The 27,899-nt window shown below is 50.8% G+C and overlaps 1 protein-coding gene across 2 annotated transcripts in view; it reads left to right on the top strand.

The window, feature by feature from the left end:
* The window catches only part of pacs2 (phosphofurin acidic cluster sorting protein 2), a 97,248-nt gene that overhangs the window by 30,398 nt on the left and 38,951 nt on the right, over positions 1-27,899 (top strand). For both annotated transcript variants that reach the window (XM_056295339.1, XM_056295338.1), the window contains exons 2-4: positions 25,071-25,158; positions 25,611-25,700; positions 26,544-26,669. In XM_056295339.1, the coding sequence (XP_056151314.1) occupies positions 25,071-25,158; positions 25,611-25,700; positions 26,544-26,669 (304 nt within the window). The remainder of the gene's footprint in view (positions 1-25,070; positions 25,159-25,610; positions 25,701-26,543; positions 26,670-27,899) is intronic.

Here is a 27,899-nt window from a genome sequence, read left to right as displayed (position 1 = left end):
GCTTCAGACTTTGCCTCCAGTTCTCTGTTTATTATTCATGAGCGCTGCAAAGACCGCTTCTCCATAACTCCCTGTGAAGGAAATGTGTGTGTGTGTATGTGTGTGTGCATGTGTGTGCATGTGTGTGCATGTGTGTGTGTGCATGTGTGTGCACGTGTGTGCTTAAATGCCCCTTCCCTGCATGTAAGACTCTACCTACACATCTGTGTTCCTACTTGTGTAGCTGCAGTTGCACGTTTGTGCTCTTGTCTTTCGTCGTGCACAGTCGCTTGTGTATTTGTGCCTTGTGTGTGTGTGTGTGTGTGTGTGTGTGATGCACAGGGCGTGTGTGATGCGTCAGTGCAGTAATACTGGGGTAGTAGTGCTTGTAGTTAGTGCATGCTACATGCTGCTTCTGCTTGCTACTCTCTGCTCTCAGCTACTGCCGCCGGCTAGCCCTCTTTGTGGGGGTGAAAAGAGGAGCCGAGTGCGTAAGTCTCCCCTGCCGGTACATAGCCTCTCTACCGCCAAGACTCCTGCAGTGCCTCCTCGTGGCCACACACGGTAACTGGGTACCTTGCGGTCCCTGGCTAAACTGTAGGGGATCTCGGAGCTACAGTGGTCCCCAGAGGTCTAATGTGCAGGCCCATGTGAAGTGGATACGCCCTGGCATTGACCAACCACTGTCCCACTGCCTTGTGGGTAAGTGTAGGACGACAAAGGCTAGAGGAGCACACCCTGAGAGAAAAGCAATGTGCATGGCGGCGCACGATAGGCGGTCCTCTGACAGACTGGAGCTCCGGCAGCCTCCTGCAGCTGTGGAAGAGTGCTGGTCGTCTTGGGCCCCCCTTGCCACCGGATCCCACCCACAGTGAAGAAGTGCTGCTGGGACATGCGCACCCCCAGCGGCACTGTAAATAATCTCTTTGCGCAGGTATCCACCTCTGCCTCGGTGAGACCAGCAACCGGAATATGGATCAAAGTCTGGCGGCGATGGGGTGTCTGGTGACGGGAGCAGGTATGAATGCACTGGAAGCTCCTAATCAGACCCCTGCACGCCAGCGGCACAGGGCTATTCATGGTCGCCAGCAGCTGGGTTTGAGTGGCAGCTGCTCTCGGCAGACCCCTGTGTGCCTGAGCAGCCCTATTTAGGAGCCACACTGCTCACCCCAACTGGGGAGGGGCCTAGAAAAAGTGGCCTAAACATTGCCCACTCAAAACATCCTGGATAGGCTACCGCACCTGTCGGGACATTCCACTCTGCGGTCGAAATAAAAAAAAGAAAATAATTCCCTTTAAACTGGCAACATGGAACATAAGAACTCTGCTGGACGTTAATGCCGAAAGACCTCAGCGAAGGACTGCACTAATTGCAGCGGAACTCAATCGCTACAATATTGACATTGCTGCACTCAGTGAAACCAGGTTCCTGGATGAAGGCTCCCTGAAGGAGGACACCTACACCTTCTTCTGGAAGGGATACCCTGCAGGAGGACAACATCAGCATGGTGTGGGATTTGCAATAAAAAACAGCCTCCTACCAAGACTCACTGAAACACCGATTGGCATAAGTGAAAGACTCATGTCGCTCAGGATCCCTCTGGCCAAGAAACGTTATGCCACCCTCCTAGGTGCCTATGCACCAACACTGCCATCAGAGGATGACGTAAAGGACCGCTTCTATCAGTCACTAGATGAGGCTCTCCGTCATATACCCAAGGAGGACAAGATCTTTTTGCTGGGCGATTTCAATGCCAGAGTGGGGAAAGACAACAAGGTGTGGAGTGGTGTCATTGGTGGGCATGGCATTGGGAAAGTCAATGCAAATGGACTGCGCCTCCTAAGCCTCTGTGCTGAGCATGGCTTGACCATCACAAACACCCTCTTCCAATTAAAAAGCAAGCACAAAACATCCTGGATGCACCCACGCTCCAAACATTGGCACCTATTGGACTACATCATTGTGAGACGTGCTGATACAAAAGACGTCTTACTCACTCGTGCAATGAGAGGTGCTGAGTGCTGGACAGATCACCGGCTCATCATGACCAGGCTCCAGGTGGAGGTACGCCCTGCTGTTCGTCTCCAAAGGTCAGGAAAGAAGAGGCTTGACTGTACTCAGCTAGAAAAGGCTGAGGTCCAGAACAATCTCCGCCTCTCTCTGGCTGAAAACCTGGAAGACATTGAGCTTCTCTTGAGCACGGATGATTCCATTGACAGGAAATGGTCTTCCGTGAGCTCCAGACTCTACAAGGCAGCATCCCAATCCATCGGTTACAAGAGCAGAAAACACCAAGACTGGTTCAATGACAACACAGGCACAATAACTTCCATACTCAAAGGCATGCATAAAGCACACAGTGCTGTCCTCAACAATCCCACATCAGCTACACTCCGGCAACAATGGCAAGCATCCAGGAGAGAGGTGCAGTCAAAATTGCGTGCCCTGCAGAATGAGTGGTGGATATCGAAGGCAAATGAAATATTTTTTTTGGCCAGCTACATCTTGGCCGCCGCTTGGCAGGGGGCCAGAAAAACGGTACAAAGACCAGCTGAAGACCATCATAAAGAAGTGCGGCCTGAACCCGAGCCAGCTGGAAGACACTGCCGCCCAACGCTCCATCTGGCGGCAGCTCTGTCAACAAGGGGTGCAAAACCTCGAGAAGGACCGCGGTGATCGACGGACCAGAAGACGTCTGAAGAGACATGAAGCCAGTACCACACCTACACCCCCAGTCAGTGATTTCACCTGTTCTGTCTGTGGCAGACATTGTGGATCGCGGATTGGGCTTTACAGCCATAAGAAGACTCACAAGTGACAGAGGCAGGATTGTCATCATCGGACACGACGGACAACCTAAAGCAAGCATGTAAGTGTCTGCCTAAACTTCCACTGTGTGTGTGTGTGTGTGTGTGTGTGTGTGTGTGTGTGTGTGTGTGTGTGTGTTATATGTCTTCATGATGTATTGTCAGAACCATCCTCTTCCCGCCAGTCTGCAGTCTATTTCGGGGCCCTGGGTATCCTGGGCTTGGTGACGAGCAGCAACCCCCCTCCCCCCCCCCGCCACCGCCACCGCCACCGCCGCTACCCGTCGCACCCGGGACTGAGTGTGCAGTGTACCGTCCCATCACTGTCCCCCCCTCCCCCCTCCGAGCCAGCTGGTGAATCCCGCGGCTGAATATTGCATGAGCAGCTGAGCGCCGCAGGGCTGCGGGCGCAGGGCAGAATAACGAGGAGGGACCACATCAGGTAGTTTGTGTCTGGTGTGTGTGTGTCTGTCTGCCTGCACGTGCACGCACGCACACACACACACACGCATGTGCTCGCGTGCACACAAACGCACACACTGGTTGGTGTGACTCAGCCGAAAAGCGGGAATCGAACGAGCGAGAGACGTTTGACTTCTTCGTCTCATTTTTTCCTGTGGTAAAAGTGGGTCGGCGCATGTGAGTGGATGTGTCACCACCGCCTTAAATGTGTTGTGTGCGCATGTTGTGTTTCTAGCGGCGCCGCAACAGAGTGTTGCAGTAGCCCTGCCAGGTGCAGGTCCGCTGGAGGTGCTGACAAGGACCGGCGACACGCGCTTCGCGTAACGGCACCACCCAGGTGACGTGGTTCACGTCTCACACGGCCCGGGGTCAACTGGGATGGACCGCTTGTCTGTGGGATGTGATGAGCTAGCCGGCTGTGGGGGCTCGCTCTCTCTCTCTACCGCTCTCCCTCTCTCTGTCTGTCTGTCTCGCTCTCGCTCTCTCTCTCTCTCTCTGTCTGTCTGTCTCGCTCTCGCTCTCTCTCTCTCTCTCTGTCTCACTCTCTCTCGCTCTCTCTGTCTCACTCGCTCTCTTTCTCACTCGCTCTCTTTCTTGCTCTCTCTCTCACTCTCTGTCTCTCTGTCTGTCTCACTCTCTCTCGCTCTCTCCGTCTCACTCGCTCTCTCTCTCTCTCGCTCTCTCTCTGTCTCTGTCTCTCTCTCTCTCGCTCTCTCTGTCTCACTCTCTCTCGCTCTCTCTGTCTCACTCTCTCTCTCTCTGTCTCACTCTCTCTCTCTCTTTCTCTCTCTCTCTCTCTCTCTCTCTCTCTCTCTCTCTCTCTCTCTCTCTCTCTCTCTCTCTCTCTCTCTCTCTCACTCTCTCTCGCTCTCTCTGTCTCACTCTCTCTCTCTGTCTCACTCTCTCTCTCTCTGTCTCACTCTCTCTCGCTCTCTCTGTCTCACTCTCTCTCTCTCTCTGTCTCACTCTCTCTCTCTCTCTGTCTCACTCTCTCTCGCTCTCTCTGTCTCACTCTCTCTCTCTCTCTGTCTCACTCTCTCTCTCTCTCTCTGTCTCACTCGCTCTCTCTCTCTTGCTCTCTCGCTCACTCTGTCTCTCTCTCTGTCTGTCTGTCTCTCGCTCACCATATCAGCTTTGACATGACTCGTTAGCCTCTCGTCCCTCTGACGCTAGCGTTTAACCAACCATCTGGTGGACGGGTGATGGCTGTCTGTCGGTCTCTCTCTTTTTTTCCTGACGTATCTGCTCCTCACATTTTTCGCTTTCTTTCCATCTGACGCTCGCTGCCTCTTTACCTCCCCCATTCTCTCTCTCTCTTCCTCCATCTCTGTCTTTGAACATATTAAACGTATGTCTGGGTGGCACTGGTATAGGATGGATTCAACCCATAATTAAACCGCTCCGGGTATATGTTAGGTCACATTCCTACACTGGCAGCACGGTGGCGCAGTGGTTAGCGCGGTCGCCTCACAGCGAGAAGGTCCGGGGTTCGAACCCCGGGGTGGTTGAACCTTGGGGGTCGTCCCGGGTCGTCCTCTGTGTGGAGTTTGCATGTTCTCCCCGTGTCTGTGTGGGTTTCCTCCGGGGGCTCCGGTTTCCTCCCACAGTCCAAAGACATGTAGCATGTAGGTCAGGTGAATCGGCTGTACTGAATTGCCCCTAGGTGTGAATGTGTGTGTGTGTGTGTGTGTGTATGTGTGTCAGCCCTGTGATGGCCTGGCGGCCTGTCCAGGGTGTCTCCCCGCCTGCCGCCCAATGACTGCTTGGATAGGCTCCAGCATCCCCACGACCCCAATTGGGATAAGCGGCTTGGATAATGAATGGATGGATATTCCTCCACTGTTAGCCAAATGCCCCGTGCCAAATGCCCCGTGCCAAATGCCCCGTGCCAATGCGAGCTGTTGTTCTTTCATTGTTGTCAAACAATGTGTGCAAAATCCCAGTGAACAATGGTATTAACAAAAGAAAATAGTTTGACCCCCCAGCCCCTTTCGGTTTGACCTGCAGCTCCACTTTGACATTCGTATGGAGCGACACCGAGACCACTGTGCAGTTGCTAGTACGGCGCTAGCACACCAACAGTAGTCAAGATGTCCACCGTGAAGTCCTTTGCATGCGTGACCTACGGAGCCTCGGAGAACGATTTACGCCACAGCAACACGTGTTGATTTCCTTATTGTCAATGCAAAACCTTAAGACAGATTTTTGGGTAAACTCGAGGGGCGTCCGGGTAGCATAGGTCTACTCTGTTGCCCACCGACACGGGGATCGCCGGTTTGAATCCCCGTGTTACCTCCAGCTTGGTCCCTACAGACACGATTGGCCGTGTGTGCGGGTGGGAAGCCGGATGTGGCTAAGTGTCCTGGTCGCTGCACTAGCGCCTCCTCTGGTCGGTCGGGGCGCCTGTTCAGGGGGGAGGGGGAACTGGAGGGAATAACGTGATCCTCCCACGTGCTACGTCCCCCTGGTGAAACCCCTCACTGTCAGGTGAAAAGAAGCGGCTGGCGACTCCACATGTATCAGAGGAGGCATGTGGTGGTCTGCAGCCCTCCACGGGTCGGCAGAGGGGGTGGAGCAGCGACCGGGAAGGCTCAGAAGAGTGGGGTTGTTGGCCGGATACGGCTGGGGAGAAAAAAGGGAGGGAAATATAAAAAAGAAGAGGGGTTGAGGACGACTGTCCACCTTCTAGGTCTTTGTGGGTGTCCTTGCAGGAGGACGCCTGTGCATGGCAGCTTTTTACGTGAGGCTGATGCGCCTGCAGCCGCCACATGATCCTTGGCAGTGGGGTGTCCAGAGTCCAATGGCATGGAGAACCAAGATGATCCGGGACCACCCTCTGTTGCAGTCTTTATCCACCTTCACTGCCGTTGTGACCTGGAGACATCTTCCACCAGTTCCACCGTTGAGGTCTTTGTTGGATCACGCTTCATCTGGCCTTGGGCGACCCTACGAGGAGCCAAGCTCCGGACGGCGTAGCTCTTGGGATCATTTGTACATGCGAGCTTCTCCACCACGACAAGGTGGAGATCCGGGAGAAGGGTAAATGATACTGTGTAGCTGCCCAGTAACAGAAATGTAATTCTGCACTGATGCTGTGAGCGTCTCTCCAGTAATGTGGTGTATCTGGGCGGTGTAGGTGAGCAGCAGGAGTCGGTGCTTGAAAGTCACAAAGACAGCCTCGCTGTCTACAATCTGGTTTTGTACTGACTACATGGGTTCAGGCCATGAGTCTACACAAACCTCTCTCTCTCTCTCTCTCTCTCTCTCTCTCTCTCTCTCTCTCTCTCTCTCTCTCTCTCTCTCTCTCTCTCTCTCTCTCTCTCTCTCTCTCTCTCTCTCTCGTGTACCGTCTAATAAACCAGAAATACCTCTCAAGATAAACAGCAGTCAGACGTGCTGTGTACTAAGTACCGCAGCACAGAAAGCGGGGGGGGGGGGGAGGGGGGGCTGCGGTGGGGGCGGCATCTTTGCTGAAATATATAGTATCGTTTTGGAATTGCATGCCTGTCATTCTGGGCCGTGTGCGACACCCCGGCATGTGTGGAATGACGGAGCGACGTGCAGCTAGCTGCCATGAACCGGCCCCCTCCCCTTTCTCTCCCGGTTAGGGAGGTGGATGGAAGTGGTGGTGGTGGTGGTGGTGGTGCAGATTTAAATAACTTGAATCCAGTGTTTGGTTGTCGCATCTGTCACTGTCCCTTTTGGATGTCTGAGTGTGCTTTATGACGGCCTTCCACTATCTATGAATACAGTATGTACACTGTGGCTGGCTGCAGGGCATCCCTGTTGCCATGGAGACGGCGAGCCTCCTATTAGCCCTCGGCTGTTCTCGATGTGTGACAGGTGTAAGGTGCTTTCTCAGCAAACCTCATTTAAGCAAAAGGCTGTGATGAAGGGCTCGTCTCTGCTCATCAGAGGCGATAACTAGCTGTCCGCGTACGCGTTCGCTTTGGAGACGTATCCAGGGTTGACGCTAGATCCAACGGGGTGTGGGCGCGAAAGTAGCCGTGATTGGCTGTTGCGTCGGCCAATAGACAGCGCGGAAACCTCGAAGCGCACGGACTTGAAACAAACGATGCGCTCTGAAACATTGAGCTAGCTAGCTTACAACAGACCTGAACGTTGCCAGATCATACTCTAACCCTAACCCTAACCCTAACCCTAACCTTACCGCTATTGCTATCACTAGCTAACTAACGCTAACTTGATTCGCCCCAACCATTGCTCCGTCTGTCGGTCTGGCAGTCAGTGCGCTTCGAGGTGCCGCACTGCCTATTGGCCGACGCAAAAGCCAGTCAAGGCCCCCGTTGGATCCAGCATCAACCTATATCCAGGCCCTTAGAGCAGTGGAACAAATCAGCACATACAGTGCCAAGTACTTACACAGCAGAGGACTGGGTTGTTCTCTTCGGAGATAAATGATATTCACAGTGTAGGGCATTTTGGCAGACTCTCTCTCCTATACGCAGCAGTTTTTACAGCCTTTACAGGGAATGAGTGCCGGTGGGGTTGCTGTGACAGAAACATGTGGTTGGTGTGGATGGGCTGTCAGCCCCAAGTGCCCTTTATGAATGGGACGTTGAAATTTCACATTTTGTGTATTAAGTCACTTTTATCATTGCGTCATCAGTAAAAGAGGTGGGAAATAACTGAAATACAGACAAGAGAATGTTTGACTGGAAAAAAAGGTATCCCCCCCACCTCTCTTTCACCAGGGGGCTGCACTGGAGGGGAAGGAAAGCCTGCATACTCTTGGCTGCCCACATGGTTGTCTACGTGTGGTTTAAAGGGATGCTTCACCCTTTCAGCCTCCCACATAGTACAATGGCAGATTTGCTTTACGCAGTCCACAGGACCATCCTCACCGGAGAAAAGACCGAGAAGGTTGCAGGTACCCTGTATCTAGCCAAGTGTCCCTGACTTCTGTTACCAAATCTTACCCCCAAAACATGCTGAAAATTGAGATAAAACGCTTGACACTCGTGACATTCCATGTTGGAGCAGATGTATTCAAATTAATTGCTAAATAAACAAAACCTGGATAAAAAAAACACAAACTTCTCCGGCCCACACAGCTGACGGTGTGCCTTTTTCATTGCTGATGGCCACTTCTCCTCCGCAGAACGGATCATCGTCAGCGGTCCCCCGGGGGTCGAGTCTCACTGTCTTGCCTCTGGGTCCTCACGTGGGTGTAGAAGCCGATCCTGCAGCCACATAATGGGAGGACGCCTGTGCGCGACAGCTTTTTACGTGGAGTGGCTGATGTGCCTGCAGCCACCACGTGCTCCTTGACAGGGGGTGTCCAGAGTCCGATGGCATGGAGAACCGAGACGATTGGGGACCAGCCTCTGTTGCAGCCTTCATCCACCTTCACTGCCATTGTGACCCGGAGACATCTTCCACCAGGTCTTTGTTGGATCGCGTCCTGTCTGGAACATCCCCCTTGACCTACCCGCCTTTGGTGACCCTACCAGGAGCCAAGCTCCAGACGGCATAGCTCTTGGGATCAAAGCTCTTGGGATCATCATGCAAGCTTCTCCACCACAGCAAGGTGGAGATCCAGGAGGAGATAGGAACAGATAGGCTTTCTGTCACACCCCTAGAATTCAACTTGTCAGATATCTCTGATGGTACATTAAGTTTCTTCATTTTAAATTTGTACTTTTTTGGCTTGCATTGTTTTCCAGACCCATTTAGAATGGGTGAAAGTCTATGAGACACTGGTGCCACCACTGTAAGTTACCAATCACGTGGACGCCCCACGAGATTGTATTTCTAGTCCAATGTGGCACAGCTACCCTGCACCGGCAGCCCACGAACCATATTCACCTCTCCGCCATCAGTTGTCCGGCTGCTTTCTCCTACTTCTGTGCATTTACCCCGAGCGGGGAAAAAAAAGAAACTCGAGGGCGAGAGACTCGACGGGGGAGAGATGCTGATTTTTCAGCAGCGGCAGAGAAGGACAGACTGACAGATGTGGGATTTCCAAGAGTCCCTGGAGAGGCGAGAAACTAGGTCACCTCAGCTCTCCGCCAAGCGCGTTCACGCACCGTGAGGAAATGTGGGCCGCGTTAGGCGGGGTGGTGCGGGGTCAGAGACGTAGCTCGCATGGTGACAGTGTGTAGATGTTATTCAGATGGACCAGGTTCAAGTGGGTACGAAGAGACCCACCCCCTGCATGCTGTCATATGCATGGACACACAGGAACACACACACACAGACACACACATATGCGCCGTGTGTGTCTGTGTGTGTGTGTTTGAGAGTGCTTTGTGCGCACCGTCAGTTTGAAGCTGCGCTCGTGTTTCAAATATGAGGGGTAATGAGATCGTCTCCGGTGACTGAGGCGGCCCGGGGGACGGGCGGGGTGGTGGCCACGGTTTAAAGAGGAGAGCCTCGACTGCTAAAGGTCACAGGGTGTGTGTCCCTGGAATGAGCAGGTTAACCAAAGCCGTGGGTAAATCTCCTTCCAGCTCCGGCTGTAAAAACCTACAACCGAACTTGTCAAAGACAGGGAAGAACAGCAGTGGGACCAGTGAAGCTGCTGACTGGCAGAGTCAGTCAGTCAGTCATTCAGTCACTGTGGTCATGCTGGTCCGGCCATACTGGTCTGGTCATACTGGTCTGGCCATACTGGTCCGGTAATACTGGTCCGGTCATACTAGTCCGGTCATAATGGTCTGGTTATACTAGTCTGTTCATACTGGTGTGGTCATACTAGTCTGTTCATACTGGTGTGGTCATACTAGTCTGGTCATACTGGTGTGGTCATACTAGTCTGGTCATACTTGTCCAGTCATACTGGTCTGGTCATATTGGTCTGGTCATACTAGTCTGTTCATACTGGTGTGGTCATACTAGTCTGGTCATACTGGTGTGGTCATACTGGTCTGTTTATACTAGTCTGTTCATACTGGTGTGGTCATACTAGTCTGTTCATACTGGTGTGGTCATACTAGTCTGGTCATACTTGTCCAGAACAGACTAGTATGACCAGACCAATATGACCAGACCAGTATGACTGGACACTAGTCTGTTCATACTGGTGTGGTCATACTAGTCTGGTCATACTGGTGTGGTCATACTGGTCTGGTTATACTAGTCTGGTCATACTGGTGTGGTCATACTAGTCTGTTCATACTGGTGTGGTCATACTAGTCTGTTCATACTGGTGTGGTCATACTAGTCTGGTCATACTGGTGTGGTCATACTAGTCTGGTCATACTTGTCCAGTCATACTGGTCTGGTCATATTGGTCTGGTCATACTAGTCTGTTCATACTGGTGTGGTCATACTAGTCTGGTCATACTTGTCCAGTCATACTGGTCTGGTCATATTGGTCTGGTCATACTAGTCTGTTCATACTGGTGTGGTCATACTAGTCTGGTCATACTGGTGTGGTCATACTGGTCTGGTTATACTAGTCTGTTCATACTGGTGTGGTCATACTAGTCTGTTCATACTGGTGTGGTCATACTAGTCTGGTCATACTGGTGTGGTCATACTAGTCTGGTCACACTTGTCCAGAACAGACTAGTATGACCAGACCAATATGACCAGACCAGTATGACTGGACACTAGTCTGTTCATACTGGTGTGGTCATACTAGTCTGGTCATACTGGTGTGGTCATACTGGTCTGGTTATACTAGTCTGTTCATACTGGTGTGGTCATACTAGTCTGTTCATACTGGTGTGGTCATACTAGTCTGGTCATACTGGTGTGGTCATACTAGTCTGGTCATACTTGTCCAGAACAGACTAGTATGACCAGACCAATATGACCAGACCAGTATGACTGGACACTAGTCTGTTCATACTGGTGTGGTCATACTAGTCTGGTCATACTGGTGTGGTCATACTGGTCTGGTTATACTAGTCTGTTCATACTGGTGTGGTCATACTAGTCTGTTCATACTGGTGTGGTCATACTAGTCTGGTCATACTGGTGTGGTCATACTAGTGTGGTCGTACTGGTGTGGTCATACTGGTCTGGTCATATTGGTCTGGTCACACTGGTTCGGTCGTACTGGTCTGATCTTTAAGTGTGAGCAGAACGAGTGAGTGATGCTTTACGGTGTGGAGATGGGTCGCAAACACAGACGGCATAGAAAGATGGGTGTAGCACCTGTGAAGTTCCCCTTTGGTTTCCTGATAAAGGGGCGTTTTGAGTTTGGCTTTACGCTCACCACCATCTTGTCAATTTATACAGCCAAAAAAAAAATCCAAATTTAGGCAACAGGGTGGAGCTCAGGTGGAGCTCAGTGGCAAACAGCTCGACAGACCTGTCAATCAAGGCGGACGTGTCAACATGCCACTTTTTAAATCCTGATTGTCTTTTTAACAGAAAAATAATTTTACAAATTGACAAAGAAAGTGTCGCTGATTCCTGAGTCCGTCGGCCACTTCCTGCCACGTGGTAGCAAACAGCCAGGTTGATCATTAGCAATGATATTACAGTTTAAGATCAGCTTGTTACAAAACATTTTCATCCACATGCTTGTCATCATGCATGCAGGAGTCCCAAATCCATGTGTGGTGTTACTACCGCTGTGTTTGGTACAGGCACAGTGTCCGCTAGGCCGACCTCTCTGCATGAACTCTGCATGGAAGTATATGAAGCTATTTCTGAATGTTAACCAGAAAGTGATGAGGAGTGCTGGACATGCATGTGTGTTTGTCACCGTCATCCCTCAGACGAGTGCAGAGGTACATTCGAGCCGTGCTGAAATTTGATGCAAAGGTGATTCTGTCGTTTCTTCTGGATGCACAAAGTTAGTGGACTAATGTGAGTTTATATACTTCATTACATATATCCAGTGCGCACTGGGGCGTGAAATAGCCGGGATGAGAGTCAGCACCTCCAAGTCTGAGGCCGTGGTTCTCTATCAGAAAATGGTGGATTGCTTCCTCTGGGTTGGGGATGAGTTGTTGCCTCAAGAGAAGGAGTTCAGGTATCTCGGGGTCTTGTTCATGAGTGAGGGTAGGACGTAGCGGGAGATTGACAGGTGGATTGGTGCAGCATCAGCAGTAATGTGGACGTTGTACCGGACCGTTGTGGTGAAGAGGGAGCTGAGCCGGAAGTCAAAGCTCTCAATTTACCAGTCAGTCTTTGTTCCAACCCTCACCTATGGTCATGAGCTTTGGGTAGTGACTGAAAGGGTGAGATCGTGGATAGAAGGGGTTGAAATGAGTTTCCTCCGTAGGGTGTCTGGGCTCAGCCTTAGAGATAGGGTGAGGAGCTCAGACATCCGGAGGGAGCTCGGAGTAGAGCCGCCACTCCTTCGCGTCGAAAGGAGCCAGTTGAGGTGGTTTGGGCATCTGATCAGGACGCCTCCTGGGCGCCTTCCTTTGGAGGTTTATCTGGCACAGCCAACTGGGAGGAGACCCCGGGGTAGACCCAGAACTTGCTGGAGGGACTACATGTCAAATCTGGCCTGGGAACGCCTTGGGATCCCCCAGGAGGAGCTGGAGTGGATGTGTGGAGTGTCCTACTTAGCTAGCTGCCACCGCGACCCCACCCCGGAGAAGCGGCTGAAGATGAATGAATGTATGGTTCATTACTTTTATAGAGAACAAGCCCAACACTTGATTTAAGTGTTTCTAATTTTCCTGTCCTCCCCCATCTGCCAGTTCTGCTTTTGCACATTACTATGAACTCCAACGTGTTGTCAGTCCACAGGTTGGTGAAATAAGGATGAGTAGAGTCAGCAGGGCTGGCTGGTCCAGACCTGGGACATCCACAATGACAGACAGGAAAACACATGTTCACCCAGTACCACTACCTGTCCCCAACACACACTCCGATCTGAACACACACACGTCTTATAGGACATCTTAGGACTTAGATCTGCAGTGTGTGTTAGATTGTGACATGTAGCTATATAGTGGAGACCCGCTACATGGAGCTTGTACCTGTTTCACTGTTCATTCCTGCTTTTTGTACTCTGTACATAAAAATACCCAGTACTCCCCATGTCCTTACCTACTTCCAGGTAGAGCTTATGAATGAGTGGACGCTACTAGAGAGATTTACGTGTTATCAAATTCATAGACACGGACATACTGTCCTGTAGATACGCTGATATTCTGACTGATATTTACTACTTTACGATGTTTTATGTCCTTTATTTTTAGAGCCAGACAGTTGCCTGGCATGTGCACACTTCCTCAGCTGTCAGTAACGGTTCATCCTGGCGGTTCTGTGTGTGTGTCTGTGTGCACCGTGTGTGTCTGTGTGCACCATGTGTGTCTGTGCACTGTGTATGTGTGTGTCTGTGTGCACCATGTGTGTATTAGCATGCACCATGTGTGTGTCTGTGTGCACCGTGTGTGTGTCAGGGTGCACCGTGTGTGTCTGTGTGCACTTTGTGTGTGTCTGTGTGCACTTTGTGTGTATTAGCATGCACCATGTGCGTGTCTGTGTGCACCATGCGTGTGTCTGTGTGCACTTTGTGTGTGTCTGTGTGCACTTTGTGTGTGTGTGTGTGCACTTTGTGTGTATTAGCATGCACCATGTGTGTGTCTCTGTGTGCACCGTGTGTGTCTGTGTGCACCGTGCGTGTGTCAGTGTGCACCGTGTGTGTCTGTTTGCGTCAGTGTGCACCGTGTGTGTCTGTGTGCACTTTGTGTGTGTCTGTGTGCACTTTGTGTGTATTAGCATGCACCATGTGTGTGTCTGTGTGCACCGTGTGTGTCTGTGTGCACCATGCGTGTGTCAGTGTGCACTTTGTGTGTGTCTGTGTGCACTTTGTGTGTGTCTGTGTGCACTTTGTGTGTGTCTGTGTGCACCTTGTATGTGTCTGTGTGCATGGTGAGACTCTTGCCAGTTTGTCTGCACCACTGCACACTGAATGGCTCTCTGTATTATTCATTATACCTGTGACTGAACTGACTTGACTTCTGCTACTTGGTCTGTCATTCTGACTGACGGTGACCAGCATGTCTGAACAAGATGACCCAAATGTCACATCTCTCTCTCTCTCTCTCTCTCTCTCTCTCTCTCTCTCTCTCTCTCTCTCTCTCTCTCTCTCTCTCTCTCTCTCTCTCTCTCTCTCTCTCTCTCTCTCTCGCTCTCTCTCGTCTCCTCTGGAGAAACACTGACCAACTCAGACTGCGTTCAGATCGGACGGCAGGAGGTTTGTGGAAATGGAATTCAGTGTTAAGTTTTGAGATCAATGCGCAAACCGGTTTGAGAGATTTCCCAGTTGCATTTTCTGTAAAATCCAAATCTTTTCTCAAACAGTAATAAGTTCCACTGTGAATGATGTCAAACTGAATACGAGCAGCGATCTGTGCAGGTTTCTGGTGAGAACGCTCGGTTTGCCAAACTCAGCAAGGGAATCCTGAGCTGCAGTTTCCCTTTGACATTTTGAGCCGAGCCGAGCCGAGACTGAATTGACCACAACTCTCATCAGCTGGGAAAATTGAGATGTGATTACATTTGTGGATGTTTTCATCAGGTCGCTGTCTCTTGGTTTTATCAAATAATAATTGATGTCCCGGATATGGGAGCCGGCATGGGACTGCAGGCCTAGTCGGGTCACATAATCGATAGGAGAGCAGAGACATCCAACGCTAAATGTGCTAGATTAATCTACTTGCAGTGCTCAGGACAGGAGTCTTTGTGTTACAATAGCAGGTTTGTACCCCGCCCCCCCCCACAACTTCTACCAGGGTGCTTTTGAGCAAGGCATCTCATCGCATATCGCTGAAAGCAATGTACCTTTGTACATGCTATGAGTTTGTTTTGGTTGGAGGCTCAGCAGAAAAACACAATGTTCAGTGTTAAAAAAACAAAAACAAAACCTAACAATATCTATCTTACAACCGGGTACCCCGGTGCACTCTGTGGGGGGTACTGAGGGGGTATTGGGTACTGGGGCAGTTGCTGCAAGCCATCCATCCGGTCCTTGTGTAACCAATGTGAGAGCTGTGTCCGTATTCTCGGCACAAAGTCAAACACATTTTCGGTGGGTGTCGGACTCCGCCAAGGTTGTCCCTTGTCTCCAATTATGTTTGTGATGTTCCCGGACAGGATCTCAAGGGGCAGCCAAGGTGAGGAGTGTGTCCGTTTCGGGAACCTCATAATTGCATCTCCTCTCTTCGCAGATGATGTGGTTTTGTTGACTCCATCAGAACGTGACCTCCAGCACGCACTGGGCAGGTTTGCAGCTGAGTGTGAAATGGCCGGGATGAGAGTCAGCACCTCCACGTCTGAGGCCATGGTTCTCTACCGGAAAATGGTGGCTTGCTCCCTCCGGGTTGGGGACGAGTTGTTACCTCAAGTGAAGGAGTTCAAGTATCTCGGGGTCTTGTTCACGAGTGAGGGTAGGATGGAGCGGGAGATTGACAGGCGGATTGGTGCAGCATCAGCAGTAATGTGGACGTTGTACCGGACCGTTGTGGTGAAGAGGGAGCTGAGCCGGAAGGCAAAGCTCTCAATTTACCAGTCAGTCTTCGTTCCAACCCTCACCTATGGTCATGAGCTTTGGGTAGTGACCGAAAGGGTGAGATGGTGGATACAAGTGGCTGAAATGAGTTTCCTCCGTAGGGTGTCTGGGCTCAGCCTTAGAGATAGGGTGAGGAGCTCGGACATCTGGAGGGAGCTCGGAGTAGAGCCGCTGCTCCTTTGTGTCGAAAGGAGCCAGTCGAGGTGGTTCGGGCATCTGATCAGGATGCCTCCTGGGTGCCTTCCTTTGGAGGTTTTCTGGGCACATCCAACTGGGAGGAGACCCCGGGGTAGACCCAGAACTCACTGGAGGGACTACATGTCCAATCTGGCCTGGGAACGCCTTGGGATCCCCCAGGAGGGGCTGGAGGGTGTTGCTGGGGAAGAGACCCTACTTAGCTTGCTACAACCGTGACCCGACCCCGGAGAAGCGGCTGATGATGAGATGATCTGTCTTTGTACCCAAGGATACGTACATACCGAAAATGGCAATTAAGTATGGATTTGGTGAACAATGCCTATCTATCTACAGAATGCAAAGTTAATTGCAAATAGATAAAACATGCAGATAGCAGGTCTTTACAATATAAACATCAGACAGGGCAGTATTCTCTCCTCTCCTGCAAAAGGGACCGCTTTCACCCCACATGCACAGCTAGGATCCAGTTACACAGATTCATCTTTCTTCTATGTGGTGATAGAAGACATAGTGCCCAGTTGTGAATCCATGTAAATCTTTTAGATATCTGATATGCCATCAACACAGCTGTCTCAAGGCCCGAGATCTATTTTAAGTTGTGTGTGTTTATACGCCTGCGAGGTGGAGGAGAGGGAGGAAGTGGTCATGTCAAGTATGGAAATCTCATTAAGTATGCAGCTTGTGCTCAGCAGGGCTACTCCCAGTGTCCAGTATCCAACCCCACATTTCCTCATGCTGTATTTTCAGGCCTGCTACCGTGTGTGTGTGTGTGTGTATATAAACTTATGAACTGACTCACTATGCAAGATAAGAATAAGTAATATGTGCTTGATTAATCCCTGTTGAGAAACTATTGTGCAGCAGCAAGCAGACCTCTCATCTGACTCACAGGAAGTAGCCTGTGGGTATCAACAACAACTTAGTTTTGTGTAGCGCCTTCCAAGGAACTCAAGGATGCTTTACACTAGATAAGAACCCCCCCCCCCCGATTAAAACAAAGATCAAAACACTACAGACCATAGGCCTTAGTAAAAAGGTAGGTTTTCAGTAGTCTTTTAAAATTGTCCAAAGAAGCGGCATTGCGGATCTCTGCTGCAATAGAGTTCCAAAGGGACTGCCAGACCAAAGGCTCTATCCCCAAAAGTCCACAGGTTGGTGTCTGGGACGGAAAGCAGGCCCGTGTCTGTAGACCGCAGATTCCGGGACGGGATGTAGGGGTTGAGGAGGTCTGATAGGTACTGGGGGGGGGGCAGGGCATGGAGGGATTTATAGGTGAGGAGGAGGATTTTATAGGAAATGCGGGATTTGACCGGGAGCCGGTGAAGGTGGGCAAGGGTGGGAGTGATGTGTCGGCAGGGCTTGGGGCGGGTGAGCGCCCTGGCAGCTGAATTCTGCACGTTGAAGCCTCTCTAGGGCTTTGCTAAGTAGCCCAGACGGGACTCCAAAACCTGCCATTGGCCGACTGTTTCAGCCAGAATTATCCTCTCCTTCTGTACTGAAGCCTAGAGTCATGCCTATATTTCCTCAGTTGATTTAGTTGATAGAAATATAGGTTTGATTGACGACTTGCCATTTTCAGTGTGCAGGTTGCTAGCTCAGAGGTTGTTTTTTTCGCATAGCGACGGGGACTTTGACAACGGTAACACATAGATAGTGGAAGGTGTACTGAAGCCTAGAGTCATACCTATATTTCTATCAGCTAGGTATGATATATAGGTATGACTCTAGGCTTCAGTACACCTTCCACTATCTACGTGCTACCGTTTTCAAAGTCCCCGTCGCTGCGTGAAAAAAACAACCTCTGAGCTAGCAACCTACACACTGAAAATGGCAGGTCATCCATCAGTCATCAACGACAGGACTGTGAATCTTAGATTTAGCCTCTTAAGTATGTATATATCCATCTCTGTGTATTGAATTTGATTTGACTACACTTGCAGGACCACACCAACTTGTGAATGCACCCGTCTCGTAAGACTCTCATGCCTGATGTTTGTCCATTTTCTGACGCGGCCATCGTCAGCCGGAGTTGATTTGGCACATCCTTTATCTCTGTCAGCAGCATCCACCACCGACATTGACTCGACCAACGTACCGATCTGTTCCTCTTCACGCGAGCGCTCGTGATATGGGTTTAATAACGTTCTGCAGAGCTACATACCGCTATTAAGTCGGCTGTGGTTTTAACGAGTCCAGTGAGCTTCTCCACAGCTAACGTATACGCAGGCTTCGCCTCTGTGGCACCTGTGTTTGTCTTTTATCAGTAAAAGTCATATCACATCGTCGACACACGTCTTTTATTATGATGTTTTCTTTTGTGGGGATTTAGCCATTGTAATGCCAGGGCTCGCCTCAGCACATGGAAATGTTCCACCAAAACAAGCCCCCCCCCCCCCGGGACATTATTTTGCAAGGGCACCGTCGCTGCATCCTCGGTTTAGCGCCGCCCAAAGACAAATTGTGATTGGTTTAAGGAAATACAAAAGAGCCAGAGTGTTTTTCCCCTATACCAGAATGATAATGGGTTCAGCGTCTGGCTACGCAAGAACAGCAGAACCCAAAACACTGCAGTGGTGCACGAGACAAAAGTAATACAACAAACACAAATGCTGCAGAAGCCTTAGATAGTATGTACGGGGGGGGGGGTTTGGGTACGTGTCCACACCAGAGAAACAAGAAAATATTCCTCTTGTATGGTGCTGAGTGAATAGTAATAGGGATGTAGCTCGGTGCCTGGGATCCTCTCCCAGTAGTAACAGCAGCTCTCCATTCTGCCTGCCTTCCAGTCTGCTGTGTGCCAGAGCAGTTGTGCTGGGCTGTAGGAGATGGACTGCACGAGCTGGGCTGTAGGAGATGGGCTGCACGAGCTGGGCTGTAGGAGATGGGCTGCACGAGCTGGGCTGTAGGAGCTGGGCACCTGTGCTGGGCTGTAGGAGCTGGGCAGCTGTGCTGGGCTATAGGATCTGGGCAGCTGTGTTGAGCTATAGAAGCTAGGCTGTAGGAGCTTGGCTGTAGGAGCTGAGCCATAGGAGCTGGGCCGTAGGAGCTGGGCAGCTGTGCTGGGCTGCAGGAGCTGGGCAGCTGTGCTGGGCTGCAGGAGCTGGGCTGCAGGAGCTGGGCTGCAGGAGCTGGGCAGTTGTGCTGGGCTGCAGGAACTGGGCTGCAGGAGCTTGGCAGCTGTGCTGGGCTGCAGGAGCTGGGCAGGCCACTCTGCACACAGCCAACAGCCTGCATCAGCAGACACATGATGGAGACCAGAGTCCCATGGGGACCACAGTGGAAGAACTGGGAAATAGTGCTTTGCCGCTGTGCCAAAACATCAGCTGTGCACTACTGTGTGTGCGTGTTTGTGTGTATGTGAGAGAGAGACAGAGATTGAATGCATGTGTGCATATGTTTGTTTTTATATCTTGAGTTTATCCGTGCATTTTTTTTTGTGGGGACACATACGCACGCATACATTGTGAGGGCTCACCTGGAAGGGAGCCATTGGGAAGTAGTCTTGATCTCCCAACACTACCACGCCCTACCTCTGGCAGACCTGGACAGAGAGCAGCTGACGCCCATGCCCAATTAACCACCAGCTGCAGCTAGTCCGCAACCCCTTTACACAAGCCAGGAAGACCAAGACTGTGGGGAGAGAGGGAGTAGAGGGGGAGGGGGGGGAGAAACATGAGTACAGCTTGGTGAAAACGGAGGCGTGGGTTTTTGACCATATCCTGTGACAGAGGCATTTGAGGAAGAGTGACCCCCGGCAAACAGACGACGGGGGTCACTCTCCTTTGTCTCCCAGAGTCATCCATGAAGTCTCCCACCGCGCCGTAAGGAAGGACCCCAGCCGGGAAAAGGCTCGGTTGGATTCAGCCCCACTCCCTGCACCACCGTTTAATTAATGACATGTATTTGAGTCCTGCAACACTAGCTTGTCCCCGCCTAGCGTTCTTCCCAGACCGGGAGCCCACAACATGCATAAGTGCACTGACCCGCAGACACAAACACAAGTGCATGCGCACACACCCATCCACAGTCATATATGTGTATGTGTATATATACATGTATGGCACAAACACACACACACACAAATGCATGCACACATGCAAACACTCATGCACACTATGCACACTAGAGCGGGTCGTCTAGTAAGCGGACGGTTCCTGGTTCGATCCCCGGCTCCTCCAGAGAGCGTGTCCTTGAGCAAGACACCGAACCCCCTAACTGCTCCTGCTGAGCAGGTTGGTGCCTTGTATGGCAGCCTCCACCATCAGCGTGGGAATGGGTGCATGTGAGGCGCACACTGTAAAGCGCTTCGAGTGGCCGGTAGACTAGAAAAGGCCTATGCAAATGCAGTCCACACACACATACATGCACTGGCTGGTGGCGATGAGGCTGCTCTCCGGTTCGAGGACACAGTGAGATGGGCGGCAGCTGCTGAGCGAAGCCCAGGACTCGGGTCACATTGTTCCGACCATAATAATTCTTTGTGTATCAAAGTGGGAGCAGTGGGAACTGTGGGCAGGACCCGGGCCTGTACTCTGTACTCCGCCATTGTCCTCTGTTGGCCAACACGTTGAATTCTAGACATTCTGACCAACCACCGCTAACATGCTAGCAGGACGCCCATGCTGCAACCGTGCAGTCATGGGAATGGCGTGTGTGCTGGTAAGGGCATTGAAGGAGAAACGGGTCAGCCCAGATCCTCTTACCAAAATAAGTAGTGTTTTATTTGGAGCGGCGTCATTCCTCTGGGCAGATTAGCCGGCCTGTGTACACGGTGCACTGTAAACCCATTGTGGGGGATTAAAAGCAGCATATCATATCTAAAAAAGCTGTGGTCTAATGTGGCTTTTAGCAAAGCGGTGGAAGGAGAGACATTTATCTGATAGATATTATTGGCATCGGCCTACGGGACCATCCGGCGGCACCTTACGTAACCGAAATAGACGTCGCTGTAGGATCGGGGCCGATGCGTGCGCCCAAAAGAATGCTGGGTATTGTGCGTTCGGGGGCAGGGCGAAGGACAATGCCGCCCTTCATCGGGTCGTTCCCATTGTTCCCCCGAGGTCCCTCGGAGTAGTGCTCTGGCCAGGAGAAAGGTCTTCGTTCAACCCCCGGCGGGTCCTTCAAGCCTGCCATTGTCATTGCTCTCTTCCAGCGTTTTCCTTCGCCCGCTGACCGGATTATAGCCCCTGGTGACGGCCTCTGGAACACACGCCTTATAGTTATGTCGCTAAACAAACCTTAGCGTGGTATGAGAAGCTTCAAATCGTGGCCAACCGCAGTTTGGCGTCTCAAATGTCCACCGGCGTCTCGCTTCTGTTCTCACCCATCTTGGTCTGGTTTCATCTGAGGTTGACCTCAACCGAAGTCTTGACTCTCAACGCCGGCGAAATGACAGAAGATGCCAATTCTGGAGTCCTGTGTCGTCCGCTTTGGGGCGTCTTCATTCTTGTGCGTTCGTCCTCTTAAATCCAGATTCCCCCGAACCACCTCACCCCACATCTTCTACCCTGCCTGGAGATAAACTAATGATCTCTGCTGTTGACATGCTTGATGGGTTGCTCAAAGAACCACTTAATCGGGCGTCCGGGTGGCATGGGGGTTATTCCATTGCCCACCAACACAGAGATCGCCGGTTCGAATCCCCCTGTTACCTCCGGCTTGGCCGGGCGTCCCTACAGACACAATTGGCCGTGTCTGCGGGTGGGAAGCCAGATGTGAATATGTGTCCTGGTTGCTGCACTAGCGCCTCCTCTGGTTGCTCGGGGCACCTGTTCAGGGGGAAGGGGGAACTGGGGGGAATAGCGTGATCCTCCCATGCGCTACGTCCCCCTGGCGAAACTCCTCACTGTCAGGTGAAAAGGAGCAGCTGGTGACGCCACATGTATCAGAGGAGACATTTGGCAGTCTGCAGCCCTCCCCAGATTGGCAGAGGGGGTGGAGCAGTGACCGGGATGGCTCGGAAAAGTGGGGTAATTGGCCGGATACAAGTGGGGAGAAGGGGGGGGGGACAAAAAAACCCCCAAAACCCCCACTTAATCACAATGTTATAAAGCAGGGAAAACCCCAGACTATCTGAGAATACCCATAAGCGTGTCTGTTTACCTGGAATATTGTATTTGGCGAGTACCTATAGGGGACAGGGGAACGAGGGGTATCGCTCCGTACATGTGGGGGGTCCACATGGCCCAGGATGTCACTCTAATGATCAACACAGCAGTGCTGTGTGATGCAACTGCTTAAAAGAAGGATGCCAGATGACGAATGGGAGGCTAAAATAGGCCCTGAAAATGCAAGCAGCCAGGCTATTCTGGTGCTTTCGTGAAAAAGAACCAGACCTCAGAAGAATGCCCCCTTTTTTTCCTCTCACTCTTTTTTTTCTTCCTTAGGAAGCGTCTCAAAAAATCGCCACAGGCTTATTAAAGACCCCCCCTTGCCTTAACAATGCCAGCCCCGAAAAAGCTCCGCCTCCTCCCCCCCGCCCCCGCTGCCACCCGCCTCAGCGCTGCTGTTGTCCCCGGCGCTGGCAGCGGGAAGGCCCAAAGTGGAGGCAAGTGAAAGCGGATTTAACCCGGCCTGCCACGACGCCCTCGGTTTGCATCAAGCTAGAATAACAAGCGCCGGAGTTTTGAAAAGTTTCTGTGTTCTGTCGCCAATTCGCTTCCTCCGACACCTCGGCGACTTGCTGCTTCTGGCCGCGTGCCGGATCAGCCTTGGTAGGCCGGGTGGGTCAGTAGTCGGAGAAACGGTCTTAATGACAGCACGAGATCAAATTCAAGCCCAACAACCGCCACGTTACCTTATCATCATAAAACCCCTTACCTGGTCTATGCAATTAGCGATCTGATTGTCCATGTTGAGAAAATCGTAGGATTGTTTCTACAGGAGCAGGGATGGGGCAACATGACCCAGAAAGGGCCGGTGTGGGTACAGGTCTTTGTTTCAACCAAGCACTTACACACCCGAGTCTACAAATCGAGGTCCTTAGCAGACTATTGGTTGACTAATAGACTCAGTGTGTGAGTGCTTGGTTGGAACCAGGGGCGGATCTACAGGGTGGCAAGGGGTGGCAGCTGCCACCTCTGGGACACAGTCTTGCCACCCCTGTTGCCACCCCATTTATAGATCAGATAATATGTTTTTAAAGTATATTTTATGTACATGCATGGTGAAGGTCAACGAGACCCGCACCAAACTCATCTCAAACAGAAGTCGCCGATTTAGAATCCCCCCTCCCCCTCACAGGCCCGGATCTACAGGGTGGCAAGGGGTGGCAGCTGCCACCTCTGTGACACAGTCTTCCCACCCCTTTGACACCCCAGGAAAAAAATCTCTAGATCCACTACTGGTTGGAACGAAGACCTGCACCCACACCGGCCCTTTCTGGATTATGTTAGCCATCCCTGAAAGGGTTTTGCAGAGCGGTCGTGTCCTGTAGAGTTCAGTGCAGACAGTTGGCGGTGTTTGCGTCTCATCCCTGTTGACTCATCGGCCATATGGGTTTTGTGTACTTCTTAACCAGTCTGCATGGCTATAGATGGATTTTGTTTACCGGGGAAGGATCGTCCGTTTGTCACGCTAACAAACATGCACCGCTCTCCCCGTCTGTCTCAACCTGCTAGTCTGTTTTCCTGTCTTTCTGCTCTCCCCTCCGTTCTCTTTATCCTGTACTCTGTCTCGCTCTCCTACATTGTGTTGCGTTGATGTAAAGCCCCCCCGAGGCAAATTTGTAATTAGTAATGTAAACTACTAATAAGACACGTTAGCCCCTAGCTAACGGGTCTGACCCTTTAGCCGAGCGGTTAGTGATGTCGCCTTGTGGTGCAGTACAAGGTGACGTCACTAACCGCTTGGCTAAAGGGTCAGACCCGTTAGCTAGGGGGCTAACGTGTCTTATTAGTAGTTTACACCAGCGTCTTTACAGCCGGCGTGTGTCTGACGAGAGAGATGTGTTGGTTAAACAGCAAAAGTAAGATCAAATTTTAAAAAAAAAATGATGGAAACTGGACCGACCAAGAAACAAGAGAGCTTCTTATAAAGTCCGTTCAGAAGATGAACGCGACAGGCAGCTGTGTTAGTACTACCGGAAAAGTCAAGAACGCTGAAATAGTCATTTCCGCTTCCGGTGTGGGAAGATGGCGGCGCGAATTGACGTTTGCGACGGGCTCACCACCCAGTGCCGTCCATGCAGTGTCTTTGACCGCGTTTGCGTTTAAGTTTGGTCTTCGTTTGATGGCTGGGAGAGCGCGTCAGCTGCGTCTTGTGGGCCCGGGGACCACGGCCTCGCCTGGAGCCGCGACCCGAGGAGGAAACACCAAGGGCGGTCTGACGGGACGCGGAAGCGGGGCAGGCTAAGCTAACTGCTAGCCCACGCAGACCCGCGGTTCCGACGGTCATCCTGGCTGGTGTTCGTTCCCTTGGACAGTGAATTTTATTTAGTTATTTATTCATTTTGGATATATGTGTTAAGTTTAGATATTTGTGTTATTTAGTATGTGAACTGGGTAAGTGTTTTTGTCTTTCGTGTTGCACTGCTGCGGGCTGGGGGGGGAAAGGCAAGTCGTTTATTTGTGTAGCCCAAAACCGCAAAGGGCTTTACAGTCAGTACGATACATTTCGTATCAAACGAAATAAATGAAGATAATAAATAAAAGACAACGTGTTCAGGAGGCTCTGTCATGTGTGAACAGATGTTAAATCAGATAGTATCAGGGTGGCGCACCCTGATACTATCCCTGCCCCCCCCCCCCAGCCACGAGTCGCATATGCATAATATGCTTCTATCTGATATTTTGCATTAGGTGCTGTTCATTTAAATCAATAATGTATATTTTTCTTAACTCTCATATTGACAGTTTTCCACTAACCTATACAGTACACTACAACAGCATCATAGAATTCCCGAAATTCAGTCATGGCTTTTGGTTTTGGTGTGCCACCCCAAGATTTTCAGTGGCCCCATTTGGCCACCCCCCCCCCCTATGAAAAATTTCTGGGGGCGCCACTGGATAGACACTGTATGAGTGAACGTGGTAAACCACTGGCGGCGCTGGACAAGTAATTCTGACAGCGTTACAGAATGTATGTCTAAAAGCAGTTTTAAGTCTCCGTATGTCTGCATCACTTTCTCTTTTTCCTTTTTTCCCTGTCGGTCTCTCTGCCTGTGTGTCTGCAGGTTGTGCAGTCTGACTTTGAAGAAGCTGGTTGTGATGAGAGAGCTTGATAAGGAGCTCATCTCCGTGGTCATCGCAGTGAAAATCCAGGTATGCCCCTGCCACATGCACACACCACACACACACATGCATATGCTCTGTGTAGCTCCTTCACACACACACATTTTCTCTAACTCCTTCACACACACACACACGTGTGCATACACACACACACACACACACACACACACACACTTTCTGTCAAACTCCCTCACACACACACATTTTCTCTAACTCCTTCACACACACATTTTCTCTGTCTAACTCCACACACACACACACACACACACACACACACACACACACACACACACAAACACACACACACACACACACACACACACAGAGGCATGCAGAACATTTCACAACTTGCACTTCAACTGTATCTCACTTCCGAAAGGGACCTTTCCAAAGTGTTCCTCCTGATGCATTACCTTTCCACTGCTGCCTGCTGGCGGTGGATGTTAAAGACCTCCAACTGAAACGACATGTCGTTCCTGCAGGGCTCCAAGAGGATCCTGAGGTCCCATGAGATCGTGCTGCCACCCAGTGGATCTGTTGAGACCGACCTGGCACTCACCTTTTCACTGCAGGTTTAAAAACGTTTAATAAAAACTACTCACAGTTGTGCAGAGACAATGTCAGAAAATGGTGGCTATCACTACTGGCAGGTGAAAACTGGACATGGGTCTGATTCATATTTTTATGTCTTTTTATAACATTTTGATATATTTCTAAGGCGCATGTGTGACAGGTGTTCCACATGGTAGTAGTTGATAGTTAAAACGTACTATATAGTCTCATACCTCACCTTAAAAACCTTAAAAACTGTTGTGTGACTGACTGAATTTCAGCACTCTTCATTATGCCCCCCCCTTTTTTTTTCTCCCCAATTGTACCCGGCAATTACCCGACTCTTCCGAGCTGTCCCGGTCGCTGCTCCACCCCCTCTGCTGATCCGGGGAGGGCTGCAGACTACCACATGCCTCCTCTGATACATGTGGAGTCGCCAGCCGCTTCTTTTCACCTGACAGTGAGGAGTTTCACCAGGAGGACGTAGTGCGTGTGGGAGGATCACGCTATTCCCCCCAGTCCCCCCCGAACAGCGCCCCTCTGACCAGAGGAGGCGCTAGTGCAGCGACCAGGACACAAACCCACATCCGGCTTCCCAGCCACAGACACAACCAGTTGTGTCTGTAGGGACACCTGACCAAGCTGGAGGTAACACGGGGATTCGAACTGGTGACCCCCGTGTTGGTAGGCAACAGAATAGACCGCTATGCTACCCGGACACCCCCTTTGTTATGCTTTTAACTCCTAAAAGTCTTTCTGGTTGGAGATGAATCCGCAATGTGTAGCTAACCTTTACCCCAGGATAGGAAACTTGACATGTGAGTAAATTCTACTCTTCTTCTTTCTTTTCTTTCTATCTGCAGTACCCGCACTTCTTAAAGCGAGAAGGGAACAAGCTGCAGATCATGCTGCAAAGGCGGAAGAGATACAAGAACAGGACCATTCTGGGCTACAAGACGCTGGCTGTTGGCTCCATTGACATGGCTGAGGTAGGACCGGTTCAGATGGAGACGTCTCCTCAGTGACGGCATGGTTTGTGTGTGCAGTGAATTGTTCCTGCTGGCGGTGCTGGGGGAGCGGGTTGGTGCTGCGTCTCACTACGTCCTACTCCAGGCTGGAAGCAAGCTTGGAATGGTTACGAATCACATGTGAATGTTTGAAGAGGGTTTTGGAAGATTGAGGTTTCCTTCTGAATGTATGTAGATCGTAATTTATACGCATTCAGTTCTTTTTTTTAATACTTTTTTTTATATATACAGTTTTGCGTCACTTTATGGAAAAAATGTATTTTTGGTTTGAATGCTTTATTACTAGAATAGACTAGAATAGAACTTTATCTGTCATTGTACAAGTACAACGAAATTTGAAAGTGCAGTTCTTATCAGTGCAAAGATCAGTATAAAAAGAATTAAAAACATAAAACACAGATTCATTTCTACGTTCTACTGGACACCAACATTTTGCACAAAAAGTCAGGAATCAAGACGTAGCAGCATTTGGTGCGGTTATGGCTCGGGGATAAAGGCTGTTCTTTAGTCTGTTTGTCTGAGCTCTTATTGTCCTGTAACATCTGCCCGAGGGCAGCAGTTCAAACAGATGGTGTCCTGGGTGGGATGGCGATGGTGATGGCGTCCTGGGTACTACAGTGTTTATAACGATAAAGTCAACATTCAAAAATCCAACAGATCCTTTTTTCTACGCATTGACACGAAACTTTATTTTGAACAAAGAATTCAAAACAAAGGAACAAATTACTCGTTAGAAATATTCAAAACTTTACTCCGGGTAGTGTAGCGGTCTATTCCATTGCCTACAAACATGGGGATCACTGGTTTGAATCCCCGTGTTACCTCCGACTTGCTCGGGCGTCTGTAGAGACGCTATTGTCTGTGTCTGCAGGTGGTAAGCCGGATGTGAGTATGTGTCCTGGTCACTGCACTAGCGCCTCCTCTGGTCGGTCGGGGCGCCCGTTCAGGGAGGAGGGGGAACTGGGGGGAACAGCATGATCCTCCCACGCGCTACATCCCCTGGTGAAACTCCTCACTGTCAGGTGAAGCAGCTGGTGACTCCACATGTATTGGAGGAAACATGTGGTAGTCTGCAGCCCTCCCCGGATCGGCAGAGGGGGGGGAGCAGCGACCAGGAGTGGCTTGGAAGAGTGGGGTAATTGGCCGGGTACAATCGGGGAGAAAAAGGGGAGGGGGGCTTCTGCTCTTCAA

The sequence above is a fragment of the Lampris incognitus genome, chromosome 16 (assembly GCF_029633865.1).
Source record: "Lampris incognitus isolate fLamInc1 chromosome 16, fLamInc1.hap2, whole genome shotgun sequence".
Classification (NCBI taxonomy): Eukaryota; Metazoa; Chordata; class Actinopteri; order Lampriformes; family Lampridae; genus Lampris; species Lampris incognitus.
The sequence above is the reverse complement of the archived record's forward strand: the minus strand, read 5'-3'. Positions and strand labels throughout refer to the sequence as shown.